At 47.2% G+C, this 17,608-nt stretch overlaps 2 protein-coding genes across 5 annotated transcripts in view; one reads left to right on the top strand and one right to left on the bottom strand.

Annotated features, from left to right (window-relative positions):
- IFT140 (intraflagellar transport 140) overlaps positions 1-2,178 on the bottom strand; it is a 100,580-nt gene extending 98,402 nt beyond the window's left edge. The window contains exon 1 of one of the 3 annotated variants that reach the window (XM_037157130.2): positions 2,124-2,178. The gene's annotated coding sequence lies outside the window, so the exon portion shown is untranslated. Of the gene's footprint in view, positions 1-703; positions 765-814; positions 1,159-2,123 lie in introns of those variants that run through there. The other 2 variants (XM_037157129.2, XM_037157131.2) reach the window with 2 other exon arrangements.
- A 338-nt stretch (positions 2,179-2,516) lies between these two features.
- CRAMP1 (cramped chromatin regulator homolog 1) overlaps positions 2,517-17,608 on the top strand; it is a 66,729-nt gene continuing 51,637 nt past the window's right edge. The window contains exons 1-2 of one of the 2 annotated variants that reach the window (XM_037157127.2): positions 2,517-2,800; positions 4,888-5,228. In XM_037157127.2, coding sequence (XP_037013022.2) covers positions 4,889-5,228 — 340 coding nt within the window. In that variant the 5' untranslated portion in view covers positions 2,517-2,800; position 4,888. Of the gene's footprint in view, positions 2,801-4,410; positions 4,512-4,887; positions 5,229-17,608 lie in introns of those variants that run through there. The other variant, XM_037157128.2, reaches the window with a different exon arrangement.

The raw sequence follows: 17,608 nt of genomic DNA on the forward strand, positions 1-17,608 counted from the left end.
AAACAAGTGAACTTCTTTTCCTTAAAACAAACTCAGGGTCATTGGAGCATTAAAAGCATTTGCTAAATATATATAAACTTGGGGGAGAGAAAAAAGTTTCATTTGTTCTAATCAATTTACTCCTCTTGGCTCCAACCATCCAACATCTCTACTGCCTCTACTAAACCAACTTTTGGGAATCATTCAACCGAGGGCTTCACGGTACTAAGGCTAATTCAAGTTGCTTTACTGTTTGGAGATGCTGCACAAGGGAGTCGGAAATAATTGGAAAAACGGGCTGAGTGGGCTGGGGTGGGAATCAGGCGCTAGGGGCTACTTCGTAAAGTCGCACCCTCCAGGCTACTGGCCCCAGGCCTGGGGACCGGCAGGGTCGGAGCTACATCTCCGGTACAGGAAGGAAAGCCTTCGCTGATTGGGACGGTGCGTCTGGCAGAAAAGTGGCTTATTTTCTCCTTGCCCAGAGATACCCAGTGCTCTGCCGGCGTACCCCACCCATCTATCCAGTCAACTCCCCCGAGGCTCGCATGATCTCGCGGCCCTCAGAAGGATCTGAATTGCGCCTGAGGTGGCCATCTCTTCACAGCCTAGACGCGCCAAGATCGGATTTCCGGACGAAATAACTCCGGAGGCCGCTGGACTCGGTCTCGCGCCAGGTCGTAGCCCTCCTCCCGGCCCCGAAGCAGCGGCACCACCCAAGCCCCACCTCGATCCCACTTCGTCGTCGCCATCCTCCAGGGTCCCAGTCCCTAGACCTCTCACTTCACGGACCCCTCACCCTCGGTCCCCAGGTGCCCTTTCCTTAGGCTGCTCTCACCTGCCCAGGGCCACTGCGCCGCCGCGCGTTGCCGGGACAACGGCTGCTCGCCGAAAGCGGAAACAGCCGAGGTTAGCGACGCAGACACCGAGGCTCCCCGAAGCTCCTCGAGACGCCGGAAAGAGCCGAAAACGATCGGAAACGTTCGTGCGGCTCGGAGGGCTAGATTTACCCCGCGGGTTCCCTCCCGCGGCCAGGTCCACGGTCTCCAGGGATAGTTTTTCCCCTTCCCAGCCATCAGTAATCAGCAACGCTAGCTCGGAAAAGAGGGCCAAGAGGCCTGAGTATGACATTATGCGCTGAGAAGGGAACTGGTGAAATTCTAGGGTTGAAGGCGATGCAAAGTCTGTCGGGACCTGCTGCGGTAGTTACACTTTTTCAACCGCGTCAGTCTGTCAGAGGGTCAAGGAAGGCAGCCGAGACTGCAGGGGAGAAACGGAACGCCATCTTCTTCAAGACTACTCTTGTTAAACTTATTGCAAGGTCTTCGGTACCCAAGACCGTTTCTAGGCTCCGCTTCGTCTGATCTCAAGGAAGAGGTGGTGGTTCAAGAGTATTCTGAGAAAAGGCAATTGATTCGACATACTTCCTTGAAGTTACTAGAAATTGATCACATGAGTGCATTCAATGCTTTGGGGGCCATATGGATGTCTTTGTCGAGAAAATGCTAGCCAACGACACGGGTTCATCCCATCCATTGGAAACCAACCTGATTTGTGGGGGGCAGACTGTATTCCGAAAGGCATTAACAACGTGCGCTCTGACCTTACCGGTGGGGATAAACTTGGAAAAACAAAGCAATGCCAGGTCATTAAAAAAAAAGTTACAAGAGCAAAAAGGTTCTCATTGTAAAACAACTGAAAGAATTAGAGGAAAATGTAGACACCACTGGATGAGTAGGGATAGGAGCCTACAAGGAAGGAAGATTGTTTTTAAAAACCCCACTTTCATCAACAGTTTTTAAGGAGTAAATTTGTAATATTGTGTAAACTTAAGGTATACAGTGATGTTGCTTCGATACACTTATATACTGTAATATGACTGTCCAGTTTATTTATCATACTACTAATTGCGATACAGCCATGTCCGTATTCATCATACTGTGCATTTGATCTCTAGCTTATTTACTACTCCCTACTAAGTTTGCATCTTTAAACACCATCACTCTTACCCCCGCGACACACATAAATAATAGAACTAAAGAAAAGGGCCCAAGTGCCCACCACCATCCGCTACGCCCAAAGTCTTCAAAAGCACACACTCAACGCAAGTAAGCGTGCGTTTATGCGCCGCAGTTACATTTCCATACTTTTTCTTTCGCGCCGTATTCAACACTCGAAGCTGTTTTCTCGGAGCGGTGTTTTCTTCTCACGCATCCGTCATACAGCCCCGACCAATCACATCCAAGGCGCTGACTCTATTGGCTGCCGACTCACCAATCCGGAGAGACGCATCAACCGCAAAGTCGCGAGGTGGTGTCACAACATTACTTGCGTCTGAGACTACCCTCCCGCCCCTACCTAGCGTCTCGGCGTGCTAGCGCTCGCGCCCGCAACTGGCCAATGAGAGCGCTCTTGCGGGGGGCGCCCGCTGAAAATTTGGGACGTGCTCGTCCCCCTCGCACGTCGCCCCTCCCCGCCCCGCGCACCCGCCTACAGTGTCCCGCCCCGCGCTCCGCCCCTGCGGTCTCAGCCGGCCGCCGTAGCCGGAACTGCTGAGCGCGGCTGGCTGGGTCTCCGGGAGGCTGAGGGGTGGCTGCACTGGCTCCCGCAGCCCAGTCAGCCGTACCCCGGCTGCGGAGGGGACGTGCTGGGGCGAGCGTCACCCAGTGACTGTTTCCGAAGTGGGAGCACCACACCAGCGTCGCAGACTCAGTGCAGCCGGCGCTCCGGGCCCGGGGCTGCCCCGCCCGGCCAGATCTGAGGGCGCCGGGTAGGCCCCCGGGGGCCGGGGAAGCCAGGGTGCTGCGAGACATTGATGAAAAAGGTAACCAGAGGCTGGAGTTTGAAAAGGGTAGTCCACCGGCTGTTGTGGCAAGGCCGAGCTCCCCGCTGGGTCGGAACTGCGGGCGAGCGGCCTGCGTCCTTGCAGCGGTGGTTACGCTCGCGGTGCTATGTCGGAGCGGCTTGGGGACCGAGAAGTGTTGTGTTGACAGCGTGCTTTGTGTGCAGCCAGAAATCGGCCCCCAAAGGGAGAGTTTTGCCCTTTCCTAACTGAAATGTGACAAACGGCGTCGAGCAGAGATTGGGGTTGAGGTGATTCCACCTCTGAGCACGTTCTAGGAGTAATGTTGGAAGTTTTGGTAAGAGGTATCCATTCTCGTGTTTCCCCTCAATCTTAGAGGAAAACTGTAAAATGTATCGATATCTTCTTAATTTTGAAAAGCCGTGTCCTTCTATGTTCAATTTAGTGTCTAACATTCAATCTGACGAAGGGGCAAATTATTCTGTTGTGGTTGATGAATGCTTTGCCTGAAGCCCTGGCTTGACTGTGGGTAGGTAGCTTTGGGATGATAGGCCCCTGGGAAGTGGGGTTCTCCACGTTATACACCAGAAAAAGGTTCTTTGGTATACTTCCAGCTTTCTTAAGTAGAAATTGATAGGTTGAGACATGAATAGTGAGAAGTGCTTTAAGTTTGGGTATTTGTCCTGTGTGGTTTTGTTCCTTAGCAGTGTTTTGTTTTGCTTTGTGTAGTTTAACTACAGCGAATTCTAATGACATATATACAACAGACGAAAACTGTCTAGAGACTTTTTTTGTGACAGTATGTCAGAGCAGTAGTAGGTACTACTGTTTTACTCATGTACAAACCTTTTATGAAAGGTCCTTGCTTGCCCTTGTTGTTACTCCATTTTATTAGCCTTGATGCCTTGCTCTCGTTTTCTTTTTAATGGAATGGTGATGTTTCTATCCTCAGTTGTGTTGAGCTTGTCAAATACAGTTTGGGCACAGCATCAACACCTGTTGAGGAATCTAACATTTCTCTTTCTTGCTACATCACATGTACACATTACTGTTTCTGGGCTTATAATGTGGATAGGTGCCTGATTACCTCTGTTTATTTTTGAGTGGGTCTGGATCTTGGGCTGCATTTTCAGTCATCACATTTTGTTGTGGACATTTCACACAGTTGTGGGGAACAAAGTTAATGCAAGCATTTTATTAGTGGATACCAAGAGTTTTAACACAATTTTGTCCTACCCATTCTTGCATTTGGACCTGGACATAACTGTGCTGCCCCTTTCATGGGTGGATCCAACCTGTTCCATGCAACAGGCTCCTTTGTTGCGGGGGGGAAAAAACATTTTAAATTTGTAAATCCCCGCTGCGGCACACATCCCACCCTGGGAAGCAAGATTCCCAAAAATCCTGAATTTATTTTTCTTTATGTGCCTGCTTAAATTAAGCAGGCGGACAGGCAGCCACGGGCCACTACAGAGTTCTCTGTGCACGCAGGTGAGCCCGCGCCTCTCCCCTGCCAGGGTGGATCCTGGCCCCTCTCACAGCTCTAGAGCCAACTCTGGGGGCCGGCGTGCGGGGCAGGTGCGCTGGCCAGGTGCCACGCGCCTTTTCGAGGTCGAGAAGGGGTGGAGTCGGGGGGCGAGGGCGCCGAGGCCCGACCGGCCCAGGCAGCCCAGGGAGCGAGGCCGGTGTGCAGGCTGCTCGCCTCGCAGGCCGTGAGCTGCGGCCCCGCTGGGTAAGTGGCTTCGGGCTGCAACCCTGGGACCCAAGAAACGAACCCTGAATCCCGGGCCCCGGGTCCCTTTGGGCCCCGGATCTCTTTCGACCCCGACGGGTTGGGGCGCCTTGCGGGCATGGCCGTCTGGGCGCGGCCACGGAGCTGCCGCCCGCCTCCCGTGGCGCCTCCGTGTCCTAGGCCACGGGGTCTGGGTGGGGGGTCTGGGCTGAGGTTCGGGGTCCACGGTGGCTGACTCGGTCGGCTGGCAGCGGGCGGGCCGTGGGAGGACCTGGAACAAACAACGGCGGCCATGTTGAGAGGGAGGCGGGCGGCTAAACTTCGCGGCGGCTCCAGGCTGTGCCGGCCTCACCAGGGCCCCTCTCCTCTCCTGCAGGATGACAGTGAAGTTGGGAGACGGCGGCGGCGGGGAGGAAGGGCTCAAGAGGCTGGGCAAGAGGGCAGCCGATGAAGACGCACTGGAGGGAGAGGGGGCCGGCGGTGGGGACGCGGCCGAAGACAGCGGTGGCACAAAGAGGGACAGCAAGACCCCCCGAAGCGGCGGCCCCCCAGCCCCTGAGGGCGGCCCACAGGCCCCGTCCCCACCGCCCTCCTGTCCCCAGGACCAGCACCACTTCCTACGGTCCAGCGTGAGGCCACAGAGCAAAAGGCTCAGGAAGGACTCGTCAGGCGCCACGGGGAGCAGCAACGCAAGCAGCTCTGGGCCTCGCGGAAAAGGTATAGGGGCCCCAGCCCCTTCCCAGGGTGTGCCCTGTGTTTACCTTTGGGCCTCCACTGCAACTCCTGATCCCACTCCCGCAATTGTCCCACATTTGGGGAGGCACTCTTGGAGGGGACGTGCTCTTTTTCTTCTCCAAACAGGCTGCTTTTTCCCGTATTTAAACTATGCAGTAAGAGGCAGTTAAGTATCCTTTCTTTGAGCAAGTACAATGGATTCCTGAAGGTTCATTCCTGAACCCCCTCAAAGGATCATTGATGATTTAGGCTATTTTGTACAGCAGACAATAGTTGAGAAATGGAGAGAGAAAATACCTATGGTATCTTTGCCGGATGTCAGATGGAAATACAACAAAGGAATGGGCTTTAGAAACTCATTTGGGGGAAGTTTCTAAACACTGGCTCATTTGGGAGAAGATTGATAAGAAGCCAGAAATATCCCCCTGGGTCTGACTTGGCCTCTTCATCTTCTGCTTAAGTATTCTAGGCTCAAAAGTTATTAAAGGCTTCAAGACAAGGTTTCTGTGCTGTAGAAAGTCTCTCTTCTAGGGTAGCAGGTAGTAAAAACATTTGTGGTCTGACTTAAAAGAACAACAGCCTGTTTGTCATGGTATTCTGGGGCAACTGAGAATATTAGAGCTTTTCTGGGGTCCCTACCAAAATAATAAGAAAACCACGTGTCAGTTTTGCTCTTGATGTGCTGGTTTTCCTTGTTTTCTGCTTTTATCTGTTTTTATTTTAGCATTTTGCTTTTCCTTAATTGTACAAGTGAATTGCTCTTAACATCTTTTGTTTCAGGCCAAGTTTGTAGTACTTTGGTAGATAGCAAATATAATGTAAATTTCCAGTGAGTTTTGCATGAAAACACTTGAATTTATCTCCTTAGGAAATGGTCCTTTAAATTTATTAGATGGTCCTGATAGTTTTAAAAAGGAAATAGTTTAGATGCTAGAACCCATTTTACAGATAGATCTCTGTTAAATGTATGTGGTTAAATTTGCCTTTTTCTATCTCATTCTCAACTGAAGACTGGCTTCTGAAATCATGGCCTTACTTTCCGGTAAAGAATTTTGATGGTAGCGCTTAAGATGTAAGTATAAGGTAATTTAGTATATTCCAGAAACTAAAGCTTGCCTCATAAATTTATTTCGGATGTGATAGTTGCTGATCGAGTAGGAAAATATTGATTTGTTTTCCTGGCTTTGTTTTGTAAAAAATAGTTTTTCATTCCTAGTTACAGGTGTATCTTAAGTTATCAAGTGTAAGCTCTCGGGGTGTTCTTAAGAGTGTTTGTAGCTTCAGAAGCCCTGAATCTGGAGTAGAGTCAGAATATACAACCTTGTCACCCTAGCCCTCTGACCTTGGTCTACTCACTTGACCTTTTGAATATGCTTTTATCAGAGGCGTCCTTACCTGTGAAATGAGAAACAGCAGTGACTGCTCCACCCTCTGAAGTATAGCAGCTGAGATGAGATGAGGCGCTGGTGTGAAAGCGCTCTCACCTGTTAATGGCTACCTATGTTCAAGGTGCTAACACTTGAGTGGTCAGTTACATTTCTGACAGGTAATTAGGGGAAATTGCTTTCACTTGCATAGTTGAGTAGGACTTGCTCGGAGGGAAAAGGTTTCCTGGATTAGCCACCAGTCAGGTCCTTGGTGCTTCTGTTATTAGTTCCTGTCCCCAGTGTGTGGCTTGGAGAAGCAGTTGCCTTTCTGTTAGTAGAGTAAAGTGGAAGTTTGTTAGAATTTGTACTTCTTGTGACTTATGCAGTTTCTTAGCAAGAAAATACTTCTTTAAGTAAAATAATAAAGCTATACTGAAATGGTGGCTTCTAGGGAATGTGTTGTGTCCCTTTTTCTTCACAGAATTTCCCAGCCAGCATCGGGCCTTTAGCTCCCCTTGACTGTGCTCTGAGCTTGGGCTACCAGGGTCCTTGGGATGCACTTCTGTACACCCAGGACCCCAGAAGGTCCCCCTCCTTATGCCTCAGAGCTACCTCTGTTCCCTTGACATCTCCATTAACAGTCAGAAAAGGTCATGTGACAGCATGCTCCTAACCTTTGAAAAGCATCCTTAGAGTGGCATTTGTTTTACACACTATGGAAATTTCCAGTTGGGGTGGTGAGTGTAGATTGGTAAGGAAATGAACAATATAGCAAGTCCTCAAATTCCATTCCTGTTATCATCTTGATGAGATGCCCTTGGAACGTCACTCTTGTTTATATCAGTCGGCCTGTGGTAAAATCGGTTTCATTATATGTCGTTTCACTTGAAGTGGAGAACTCATCAGTGATGTTAAGTAAGGATTTCTGTACTGGCATTTTTAGTTTTTATCTTCCGAAAAATATAATTTTTGTTTGGCTTAAGAAATTATCACAGTCCAGTCATTGGAGGTTCCTTTTTCATTACTTACCGTTCTTGCCAGTTTTAGTCTTAAGGGTTGTGAGAACGTTGCAGTGAGTTTGGGAAAGAGTGGAGAAAAGGAAGTCCTCCTCGTTTTGTTCCCGTCCACGTCTATGTCTTGGCCCCTTTCTCTATAACAACAGGCTCTTGTCAACTTAAATAAAAAGTAAGTTTTTCTGGTATAACTTGAATTCATTTTGAATTGATAGTGGGAAAGTAGCTAAGATTTAGCACCTATGTGCCAGGCATCGTGCCTCTCTTACTTTATTTACCATTAAACTTTTTTTTTTAATTAGATTTTTTTATTTATCTTTAGAGGGGAAGGGAAGGAGAGAGGGAGAGAAACATCAATGTATGGTTGCCTTTTGTGCGTCCCTTGCAGGGAACAGGTCTGCAACCCCAGTATGTGCCCTGACTGGGAATCGAACCGCGATTGTCTGCTTCGCAGGCCTGCGCTCAATCCACTGAGCTACGCCAGCCAGGGCTAAACTTTTTTTTTTTAAGATTTTATTTATTTATCTTAAGGGGGGAAGGGAAGGAGAGAGGGAGTGAATGTCAGTGTATGGTTGCCTCTCGTGAGTCCCCTGCTAGGAACTGGCCTGCAACCCAGGCATATGCCCTGGCTGGGAATTGAACCGCAACCCTCTGGTTCACAGGCCCGCGCTCAATCCACTGAGCTACACCAGCCAGGGCCCATTAAACTTTTTTAAAATTTTATTTATTTATTTATTTATTTATTTATTTATTTATTTATTTATTTATTTATAGGGAAGGTAAGGGAGGGAGAAAGAGAGGGAGAGAAACATCAATGTGTGGTTGGCTCTCAAGTACCCCTTTACTGGGTGACCTGGCCTGCAATCCAGGCATGTACGTGCCCTGACTGGGAATCAAACCAGTGACTGTTTTGTTCATAGGCTGGTGTTCAGTCCACTGAGCCACACCAGCCAAGGCTACTTTACCATTAAATAGGTGCAGAAACTGAAATTTGTTGTTTAAATAATGTACTTACCCTAAACAGAAGGTAAGGGGCATAAGGGAAACCAGTGGATCTGCTTGATGCCAAACAAATGTTCCTGCAGCCCTGCCATGCTGCCCTGAGTGACTGGAGGACACATTTGAGACCAAAACCCAGAATTCACAGATCTGTGAGAACATGGGTGAAGAGACAGAGCCCCCAATGCCCTTCCCTCCTTGTGAGTTCAATTCTGGGTGAACTAGTACATCTTGATTTTTTTGTCTATAAATGAGGATAGTATCAGTGCCTGGCTCAGTACAGTAAATATTGTACTAAGGCCCTAAAGGTTGTGCTTAATGGACTTTCAGTGCTTCTCTGGGTGAAATGTGCCTGACTTTGGGGTCTGGGGCTATAGGCTGAATCTGAGCTGGTGGACAGGTGAGGGGAAGCCCCTGTGGGGAGGAGGTAAGGGCTAGGGCATGCTGCCAAGCTGCTGCCTTGTCAGGACAGTGGGGCTGCGGTGGTGCCTGAGGTGGGATAGAGCCAGACCCTTGTTTTTCACTGTGTTGTGTGCCCTCTCCCCCCTTCCCCCGAACTCACCTTCCACTCGTCATAGGAATTAGTCACAAAACACACTGTCCAACAATTGGGCCATGTTGGCTGACTTTACTGTGCCCACTTAGAATCAGTAAATCACTATACAGAACTTACATTTTGTATCATCTTGGGCTGCCTGCAGCTTCTAGGTGTTTTTAAAAGCTGTCTTATGAAGTATCTCCCCCTTATTTGGTCAACTTTAGAGAGAATGAAATCGTATGAGAAAGAGGTTTGAACCAGCAGTCAGGAGAGTCGGCTTCTCTCCCTGAGCTGCTGAATGGCTGGTTTAGCTGTGAGGCAGAGGAAGAGTTGCTCAACGTGCCGAACCTTAGGTTCCTTACTTGCAAAATGGGTCTGGTGAGATAGTGGCTTAAAGTCTATTCACTTTAACACTCAGGAATGAAGAAGTTCATTTTGCAGAATGGATTTGGGTCCTGTGTGTCTTATCAGGAGAGTGCTATGGATGGTAGATTGCCTGAAATCAGAATAGTTCTGTATCTGGCAGGCTCTACTTATTAGCCTTGCCTCTCAGAGAGCACTGGGCAGGGTATGGCCAGAGTGCATATTCCTCCCTCCAGGTGCGGAACTGCCTGATGTGCCTGGTGCCGCTCCACCTCTCGTCTGTACTGCCTTCACTCTCACTGTCCCTTCATCAAGGCCCTGGGGCCAGCCTGGGCAGCTGGATAGAGCACAGCCGTGCATACTGCAAAGTCCCCGCCCTCCATACTCTTCTGGGAGAGGGGCACACATCATAGGGTCACCAGAGCACTGTGGTTCTTCGCAGTTCAATTCAGTAAATGACATTTAATAAAGTCAAGTGCAATGATGACTGCCAGGAGCCACCATGGCCACCTCGGCTGGAATGTCAGGCTGTGTTGAAAGACATTTGACCTCGTTGGGAAAAGAAGAGGAAGGGGAGGCGTTCCTCTGACTCTGTGCAGTGCACAGTGGCACACCCCATGTGACAGCTGCACACAGTGGAAGACGCAGTAACTCTTCCACGTGGTCCTGTTGTGTGACGTACATCCCCTGTGCGCAGAAGACCTGCGTGTGGCCCAGGCCACTTCAAAGATGGGTCACAGTGGAGCTGCGCAGGACACAGGAAAAGTCTAAACCAGAGATTGTTGGTAAATTAATAACATACAGATTGTATTTGCTTTATGTGAAAGATACAGATAGATAGTATAGATGAGTAGATGAAATAACACTTGAATATTGGTTTGAAGACTAAGCTAAATTTTCCTTTGACTTTTTGTGTCAAACCAAAACCATATTGACTTTTAATGTCAAACTAATATCATTTCTGTGGTGTCTGGCTGTCTTTGGAATTATCTTTTGCCAACCAAATATACTTTGGAGTTTTCATTTTATGTGGTACAGTTGTGTCTTTTTTAGATTATATGAAGGTACAAAGATAACAGGAATGATTTCAGATACTAGAGTCGCAAATGTAAAATTCAGCCCGTGTGCATAGAAGATGGTGGTGCATAGAAGCATTTTATCATGTTAAGTAACTGAAATGTTCTTAGCACTGGAGAACAGTGAGAAATGCCACACAAAAAAGAGAGAGAGAAGATATTCCCAAGTATTTGTAATTTGGGTGGGATATCAAGAATTACCTACAGAAGACCATTAGAACTCTTTACAGTATTGGAAGAAGAGGACATATGTTCTAATAGAAACAGTGGGGTTGTATTTTTCTCAAATGTTTGTGGGAAGAGGGGGGACAGTCTTGGATAGAGGCCAGCCTTGGTGATAGTGTTGAGGCTGCTGAGCCTTGGAGGGCGCCAAGGACTAGAGATGCTGTGGAGACACCCAAGATGCAGAGGTGACTAGGCCACGTTCTGGGACCACCAGGGTCCAGGTTATCTTCAGGTGACAAAAGAGGGTGTCACAGAGGCTGGAAGCCCTGGAGTGGGCCTCTGACCTCATGACTGGAGCATCTGCACCGGCTCTCAGAGACCATGTGGCAAGCATTTGGGAGGGGTCCTCCTTGCTGAACACTTGCATGTGGAGTAGCTTTCTGAAGACAGATGGGACAGTGCAGTGTGGGTGACAATAGGAGCAGCCCATAGGACAGCATTGACATTCACCTGTTTAGGTGATACTCTTAGTGGAGACTGGCTAGCACATTTTTCTTTGTGTGGCCCAGTAGAAAGGGTCACATCTGGGTTCTGAAAGTACAGGTGGCCGCTCCAGCCTCTGACATGAATGGCATGTGTTATGAGAGGCACAGAAGCACCTGTGGGAGATCTTGGCAATTTTGCCTCCCGTCTTGACCATGGTGTTTTGTGACCTGAGGTGGATGTATGGGGACAGAGCAGTCGGCCTCTGAAAGGTCCCTGCCCTCTCACACCATGGATGCAGGTGATAAGGAAGCGTTCCTTTGCCAGGATGGGAGGCAGAATGCTTAGAAACACACTTTCATTAGCTGAACTTGAAGCGTCTTCTAGCCGAGAATGGCTCATGTGTCCTCTCATCCCAGGACATTATGGAATACCTTGCATTTGGGGGGTCTGTTCCTATCAGGATTTTATTGTTCATCAAATTACAGGGGAAAGCTCAGAACAAGTCATTGTATGAGGTGACTGATTGTTACCACAGCTTGTGTTTTACCTAATAAGTTAAGTCACCGTTTTGGTTTTAGAGGTAGACATCCCCAGCATTCCCAACTCGTGGCATTTACTTGCTGTGTGCCTTTGGCAAGTGATTGAACCTCTTGGCTTCTTTATCTGTCATAGACTGAGGGTTGGACGTTGAGGTCAAGTTTCCTCTACCCTAAAGTCCTCTGACTCCTGTAGCTCCGTATGTGATAAAAAATATTGAAGTGGTTGTGACACTGGTGGCAGCCACCCTGCTGTTGTGTGGCCCCAGAAGGAAATGCTCAAGTTTGGAACAAGAGGCTTGTTTCCTGCTGCCTGGTAACCTTGGAGTTTCGTGCTTTAGAGCCTCAGTTTCTCCATTCTGAAATGTGGATAATAACCATGCCCTAGAAGGACAAAAAGCAGTGCTTGAACATGCTTGGCAGGTGCTGTGGAAACCCAAGCCACCTTCAGGCTGCTGGGGAAGCAGTTCCACAAGTGCCTCCGCTTATTCAGTGAAAGATGGGGACGATTTTCTCTTCTCCAGGGAAGGCAGGCAGGACACATGGCTGCATTCCTCCAGTGCAAGTTCTGGAGAGTGGGCTGTAGCTGGAGTTGGTAATTTAGAAGACCAAAAGGGAGGCCATTAAGATTGTGTTACCCAGTGGTGGCTCAGAGCTGGCCTGGGAAAATGGCAATGGAAATGGGAAAGGGAAGAAGCCAGGAGGCACCCAGGCAGCTGGAGGATTATGGCACTAAAGTGAGTTGAGAGGAAAGTGTGGGTTCCGTTTTGGAGGCACTGGGTCCCAGGGGACTGGGGCGGGTGAGGGGCACAGGGAGCACAGAATAGACCCCTGCTCTGTGTTCTGTTGGTTCCTGAGCGCTCATTGAGCATCTGCTCTTTGTGAGGCCTGGTGCCAACCTTGGGCATGGGAAAGTAAGATACTGTTCTTGCTTTCAAAGAGCTCACTGTGGGGCATCCCATTCTTGCAGCGCACTTCCCTTCAGGCTTCTTGGACACTGACTTCTGATGTAGACTCTTGCTAACCCTCTTTGTTGCCTCAGACATGTTGCTGCTGGAGGGTTAACTTCAATCTCTTTGCCTTTTGCTGGGTTTCTCACACTCACTCTCATCGCTGGGGAAAGCCCTCACACCTGCCTGATCTTGTTCAAATTCTCTTTCTGCTTCTTTCCTCTCTACCTCTGTTCTTGCTTGCTTCCCTTTCCTACCTTCAATCATCACCATTTTCATCTGAATTTTTCTGTCCCGAGGGCAGCCTCTCCTGGGTGGGCACCATCATGTTCTTCCAGCATCCCTGGTCCTACTTCCTGATTTTAACGCTTGAGCTGGAGTCCCGGACTGAGCCTGAGGTCAAGTGATGAAGCCTTTCTTCTCTGAAGCGTTGGGAATGAACCAGATGCCACAGTTCTCTTTCTGTCTGGAAGCTTTGTGATTCTACTTTACTTTTACAAGGCATTACAAGGTCTCGAATGGTGGGTATTGAATGTTTAAAAGAGTCTCTTAGGGGTGATTTGCTTTCTTTTTTGAATGTTCACATTGCTTTATTTTCTTCTACCGAGGGTGTATCCTTTGGAACCATCAGAAGCCCGTGAGAGTGGCAGGCTGCTCTGAGGCCTGGCGCTGCTCTGAGGTTTGCTGCCTCATGCATCTCAGCAGAGCTGTTTTGACTGTTGGACCTTCTTTTACGTCCACGGTTTTGGTTTATCCTGCTCTGTACCCCCGAGGTCTCTTCCAGCTCTGAAATGCTTCCATTCTGTTTTCCTCATCATTCATTTCTTTTCTTGGGTCACCAGTACTGTGACCTGATGAATCTCACAAAAGCTAGCAAAATAGCTTTAGAATTTTCAAAAATGCTGTTACTTGCAAGTACATCTAATGGCAGCACGTGCGGGCAAAGGTGAACCAGACCTATGTCCGTAGGGCTGATTAATGAATTGCCGATATCTCAGGAAGAGTTTTAGTGAGTGTTTTGCCCTGCCTGATGTAGCTCAATGTATTGAGCATTGTCCCGCAGACCTAAAGGTTGCCAGTTTGATTCTCAGTCAGGGCACATGCCTGGGTTTTGGGACAGGTCCACCGTTGGGGTGCGTGCAAGAGGCAACGACACATTGGTGTTTCTCTCCCCTCTTTCTCCTTCCGTTTCCCTTTCTCTAAAAATAAATAAATAAAACCTTTCAGAGAAAGAGTTTAGTGAGTATTTCATTAGAATTGAAAAACGACTCTGAAATTCTTTGTTGTAGGTGGTGCAGGGGTGGACAGGCATCCCTTCCTGAAATGATTAAATGAAGGGTTGTGGGCTTCAAGTCAACCACAACTTCTTTTCTTTAAGAGTGGTATTTTAAATGCATCTCAGACCTGCTAGAAGTGGAATGAAACCAGTTTTCCCCGGAAATGTGTTCTAAAGTTGCCATACCCATTGAAAACATCGTGTGAAGTGCCAGGTTCATTAATTAGGTCATGTTTCAGGTTTGGTTTGGTGAGGAATGGACAGAGCCAGGTTGTGTGTCTAGTACTTTCTTAGCCCACTCTGTAGCATGGAGATTCCATGGATTAAGTTAATGTTACAAGTACATGCGGGATAGGAAGGGGCAGCTGCAAAGAAGGCTGGGATGTAGAATGCTTTAGCTTGATTATCTTCTTTTCTCTAACTGTGTTTGGGACAGTGAATGCCAAACACTCACATATAGCTCTGGCTGTGGCACTTTTTGCAATGAAAGAAATGTTCCGTGCTGTCCAGCACAGCAGCCACTAGCCACACATGGACGCCGATGACTGGAGTGTGGCTAGTGTGACTGAGGAACTGAGATTTTGTTGTATTTCATTTTAATTAATCTTTCAGTTTAAATGTCCTCATGTGGCCCTGGCTGGTGTGGCTCAGTTGGTTGGAGTGTTATTCTGTGAACTGAAAGGTCATGAGTTCAATTCCCTGTCAGGGAACATGCCTGGGTTGAGGGTTCAATCCCCAGTCGGAAAGGCAGCTGACCGATGTTTTTCTCCCTCTCTTCTCCTCCCTTTCCTTCTCCTCTAATATCAATGGGCATGTCCTCAGATGAGAATAAGTAAATAGCCTCATGTGGTTAGTGGTTGTGAAATTGGACAGTATAGCTCTGATAAACCAGCGATTTCTGGTACCTACTCATGTTACTTTAGGGCAGTAATTTTTTCAACATGCAATACCCGAGTATTTAGTCAGGGGCACTGACTTCTTTTCCCTTAGATCGTCGAATTAAAAAATGACAACAGCCAACTCAATAATAGCTGTCCTTTGTGAATGGACCAAAATTGAACCTTTTTTTTTTTTTTTTTTTTTTTTGTCAAATTGGAAAGAATATATTTTTTTGTGTGCTGCAGAATTTTAGAATTAGTTTATGTGTGCCCTCAGATGACAAAGGTTGAAAATCACTGCTTTAGGAAGCCAGCCCATCGTGAAACTGATACACTTTTTTGCGCACAAAAGAACCAAACCGTTCCATATGGTCGAGTACTTCAGCATGTATAAAAAACACATACTACTGTGTGAAAGCTGGTGGGATTAACTGTTTTCAAATGCTCCCTATTTTGACATAATAACAGATTCATGGTACACACTTTGAAAAGGGTAACAGTAGAAACTGACTGCTTCCCACTGTTCCCCAGGCAGCCTTGGCACCAGCATCTTGTGTTTTTCCAGGAATAGTCTTTGAAAGCTTACATGGATCAACAGGTTTTAAATTTTTCTTTCTTTTTTAAAATTGATTTTAGAGATAGGAACATCGATTTGTTATTCCACTTATACATTCATTGGTCGATTCTCATATGTGCCCTGACTGGGGATCGAACCTGCAACCTTGGCATATCAGGACATTCTAACTACCCTGACTAGAGCCTCGTTTCTTTTATTTCGATGATTTTTTGTGAAATGGCTTGTTTTTTTCATTTATCCTTTGGAAGTAGACCCCTGTGTAGGGATGTGGCCCCTGTCTGCACAGAGCTGCCCAGGGAGGGCCCACCAGGTTAACCAAGAAGTGAATCTCAATGGAAAGCTCTTAATTACCGTATTGGAAAAACATCTTAATGATAATCTGCATTTGTTTGGCTTTTGCTTTGTAAAGCACTTTCATTTTTATGATCTTATTTTTACCCTTGTTCAGAGTTTGAAGTTTTCTCTCCACTTGATGGCCCTGCAGTTCTGTGGAAGGAGAATGCTGGTATCACAGGGATACCCTGGGAGTCCTCTGAGTTTCCTCTGAGAGGCACTAGATAGGTGGGAGCATTTGGTTAGATCATAACCATTTTTTATCCGTGACCTTTAACTCTTGTTTATTGCCTTAATTGTCCTATGAGTGCAGAGTTCTTGGCTTACAGCTGGCATGAAAGCCCTGTATTATACTTGATGGTGCTTTCCCCTTCAGCATGGTTTTTAAGGTCTCGTCTTGAGATTAGGAACCGATGCTTTAAAAGCATTTTTAAGGTCGTAGGGTCACTCTCTGAATACCAGATTTTGCTGATGGAAATTGATAAAGAAGAAGGAGTTTAAAGATTATTTTTTTGGGGGGTGTCAGATCATCTTTAATTGAAATACATTGGTAGGGTAATAATATAGGTGTAATAATTTATAGTTGTAATTTGAACATTTCACCTAAAATGTCATGGTGTACTTGAGTGTGATATTGTTATATTACAGAATTACATATGTAATATATGTAATATGTAATGTATTACATATATTACATATGATTTTGAAATTAAAAAGGGGCATTATTTGTGTATGGACCTTGTATTTTTCCCCCCATAGTCAGGCATTCCACTGCATGACTGTCAGTACCATCTGTGATGTCTCGAGAGTGGTGGCCATCAACACTGGGCAGTCCCCAAGATCTCTTTCGTGGTCCAGAGCGTTCTCTAGCTGAAGATCTGTGCCGCGCCTGTTGGGCGTTGTTGACAGCCTCATTGGAAGTGATGTTTCTGCTGTGTTAATGTGTGTGTTTTGTTTTTGTTTTTTACTTCTCTCTGTCTCGTGGCAGTTCTTTGAGGGTTTTGATGATCAGGGCAGAGGCAGAAGATACCACCTCAGTCTGGGCCTGTCTGTTCTGAGTGGTCAGTTTCACTGTAACTCACAGACCCTTCCAGTTACCTATTCCTTTGATGACATCATCACAACCATTTTTGGAGACAGACTCGGGGGCCAGGGCAGACCTGGCACTGACTTCCCCACTTGTGCACCTCAGCAGTAGGACTTTGATCTTGTTGGGGTCGAACTTTGGCAGCATGGCGGAGATGTTTGGTGTTGGGTGAATCGGATTCTGGGTAACCGAAGAAAGTTACACCTGGGCCCGCTCTGAGCTGACACCTGAAAAAGAGGAGTTGCAAGACTTTTTACAGATTCTTAGGCATCAAATGATTCATATTCTAAAGTATTTATTATATCTAAAAGAAGGCACTGTTTTTTATACCCATTTAAATGTTTTCTTGAGTATGGAATTTCAGTTTGTTTATTTGAAAAGATAAGAATTATTTCAGCCAAAGTCTCATTTGAAAAAAATACTATGAAATGGGATGCTTGGTTTTGGTCCAGAGAGAAGAAAGTGCTGTATACCTCCGTCATGGATGTCATCATTGTGCTTTTTAAATGATTCCACATAAATGTTCTTTCTCCTTTTTTTCCCACTGTAAAAACATTTGAAAGAGTACGAGGTCAGGCAGGATGATGCCATCACCGAGCAGCGAGCAGCCCCACCGGGTGCACAGTAACTCCCACGTGCTGTCCCACCTGCAACCTCAGCAGTCGGCGGTGTGGAGTGGGGCCTTCCCGAGCCTCTCCGGCTTCCCGGAACAGATAAC

The sequence above is a fragment of the Artibeus jamaicensis genome, unplaced genomic scaffold (assembly GCF_021234435.1).
Source record: "Artibeus jamaicensis isolate MK-2021 breed Jamaican fruit bat unplaced genomic scaffold, CSHL_Jam_final contig_700, whole genome shotgun sequence".
In the NCBI taxonomy this organism is placed as follows: Eukaryota; Metazoa; Chordata; class Mammalia; order Chiroptera; family Phyllostomidae; genus Artibeus; species Artibeus jamaicensis.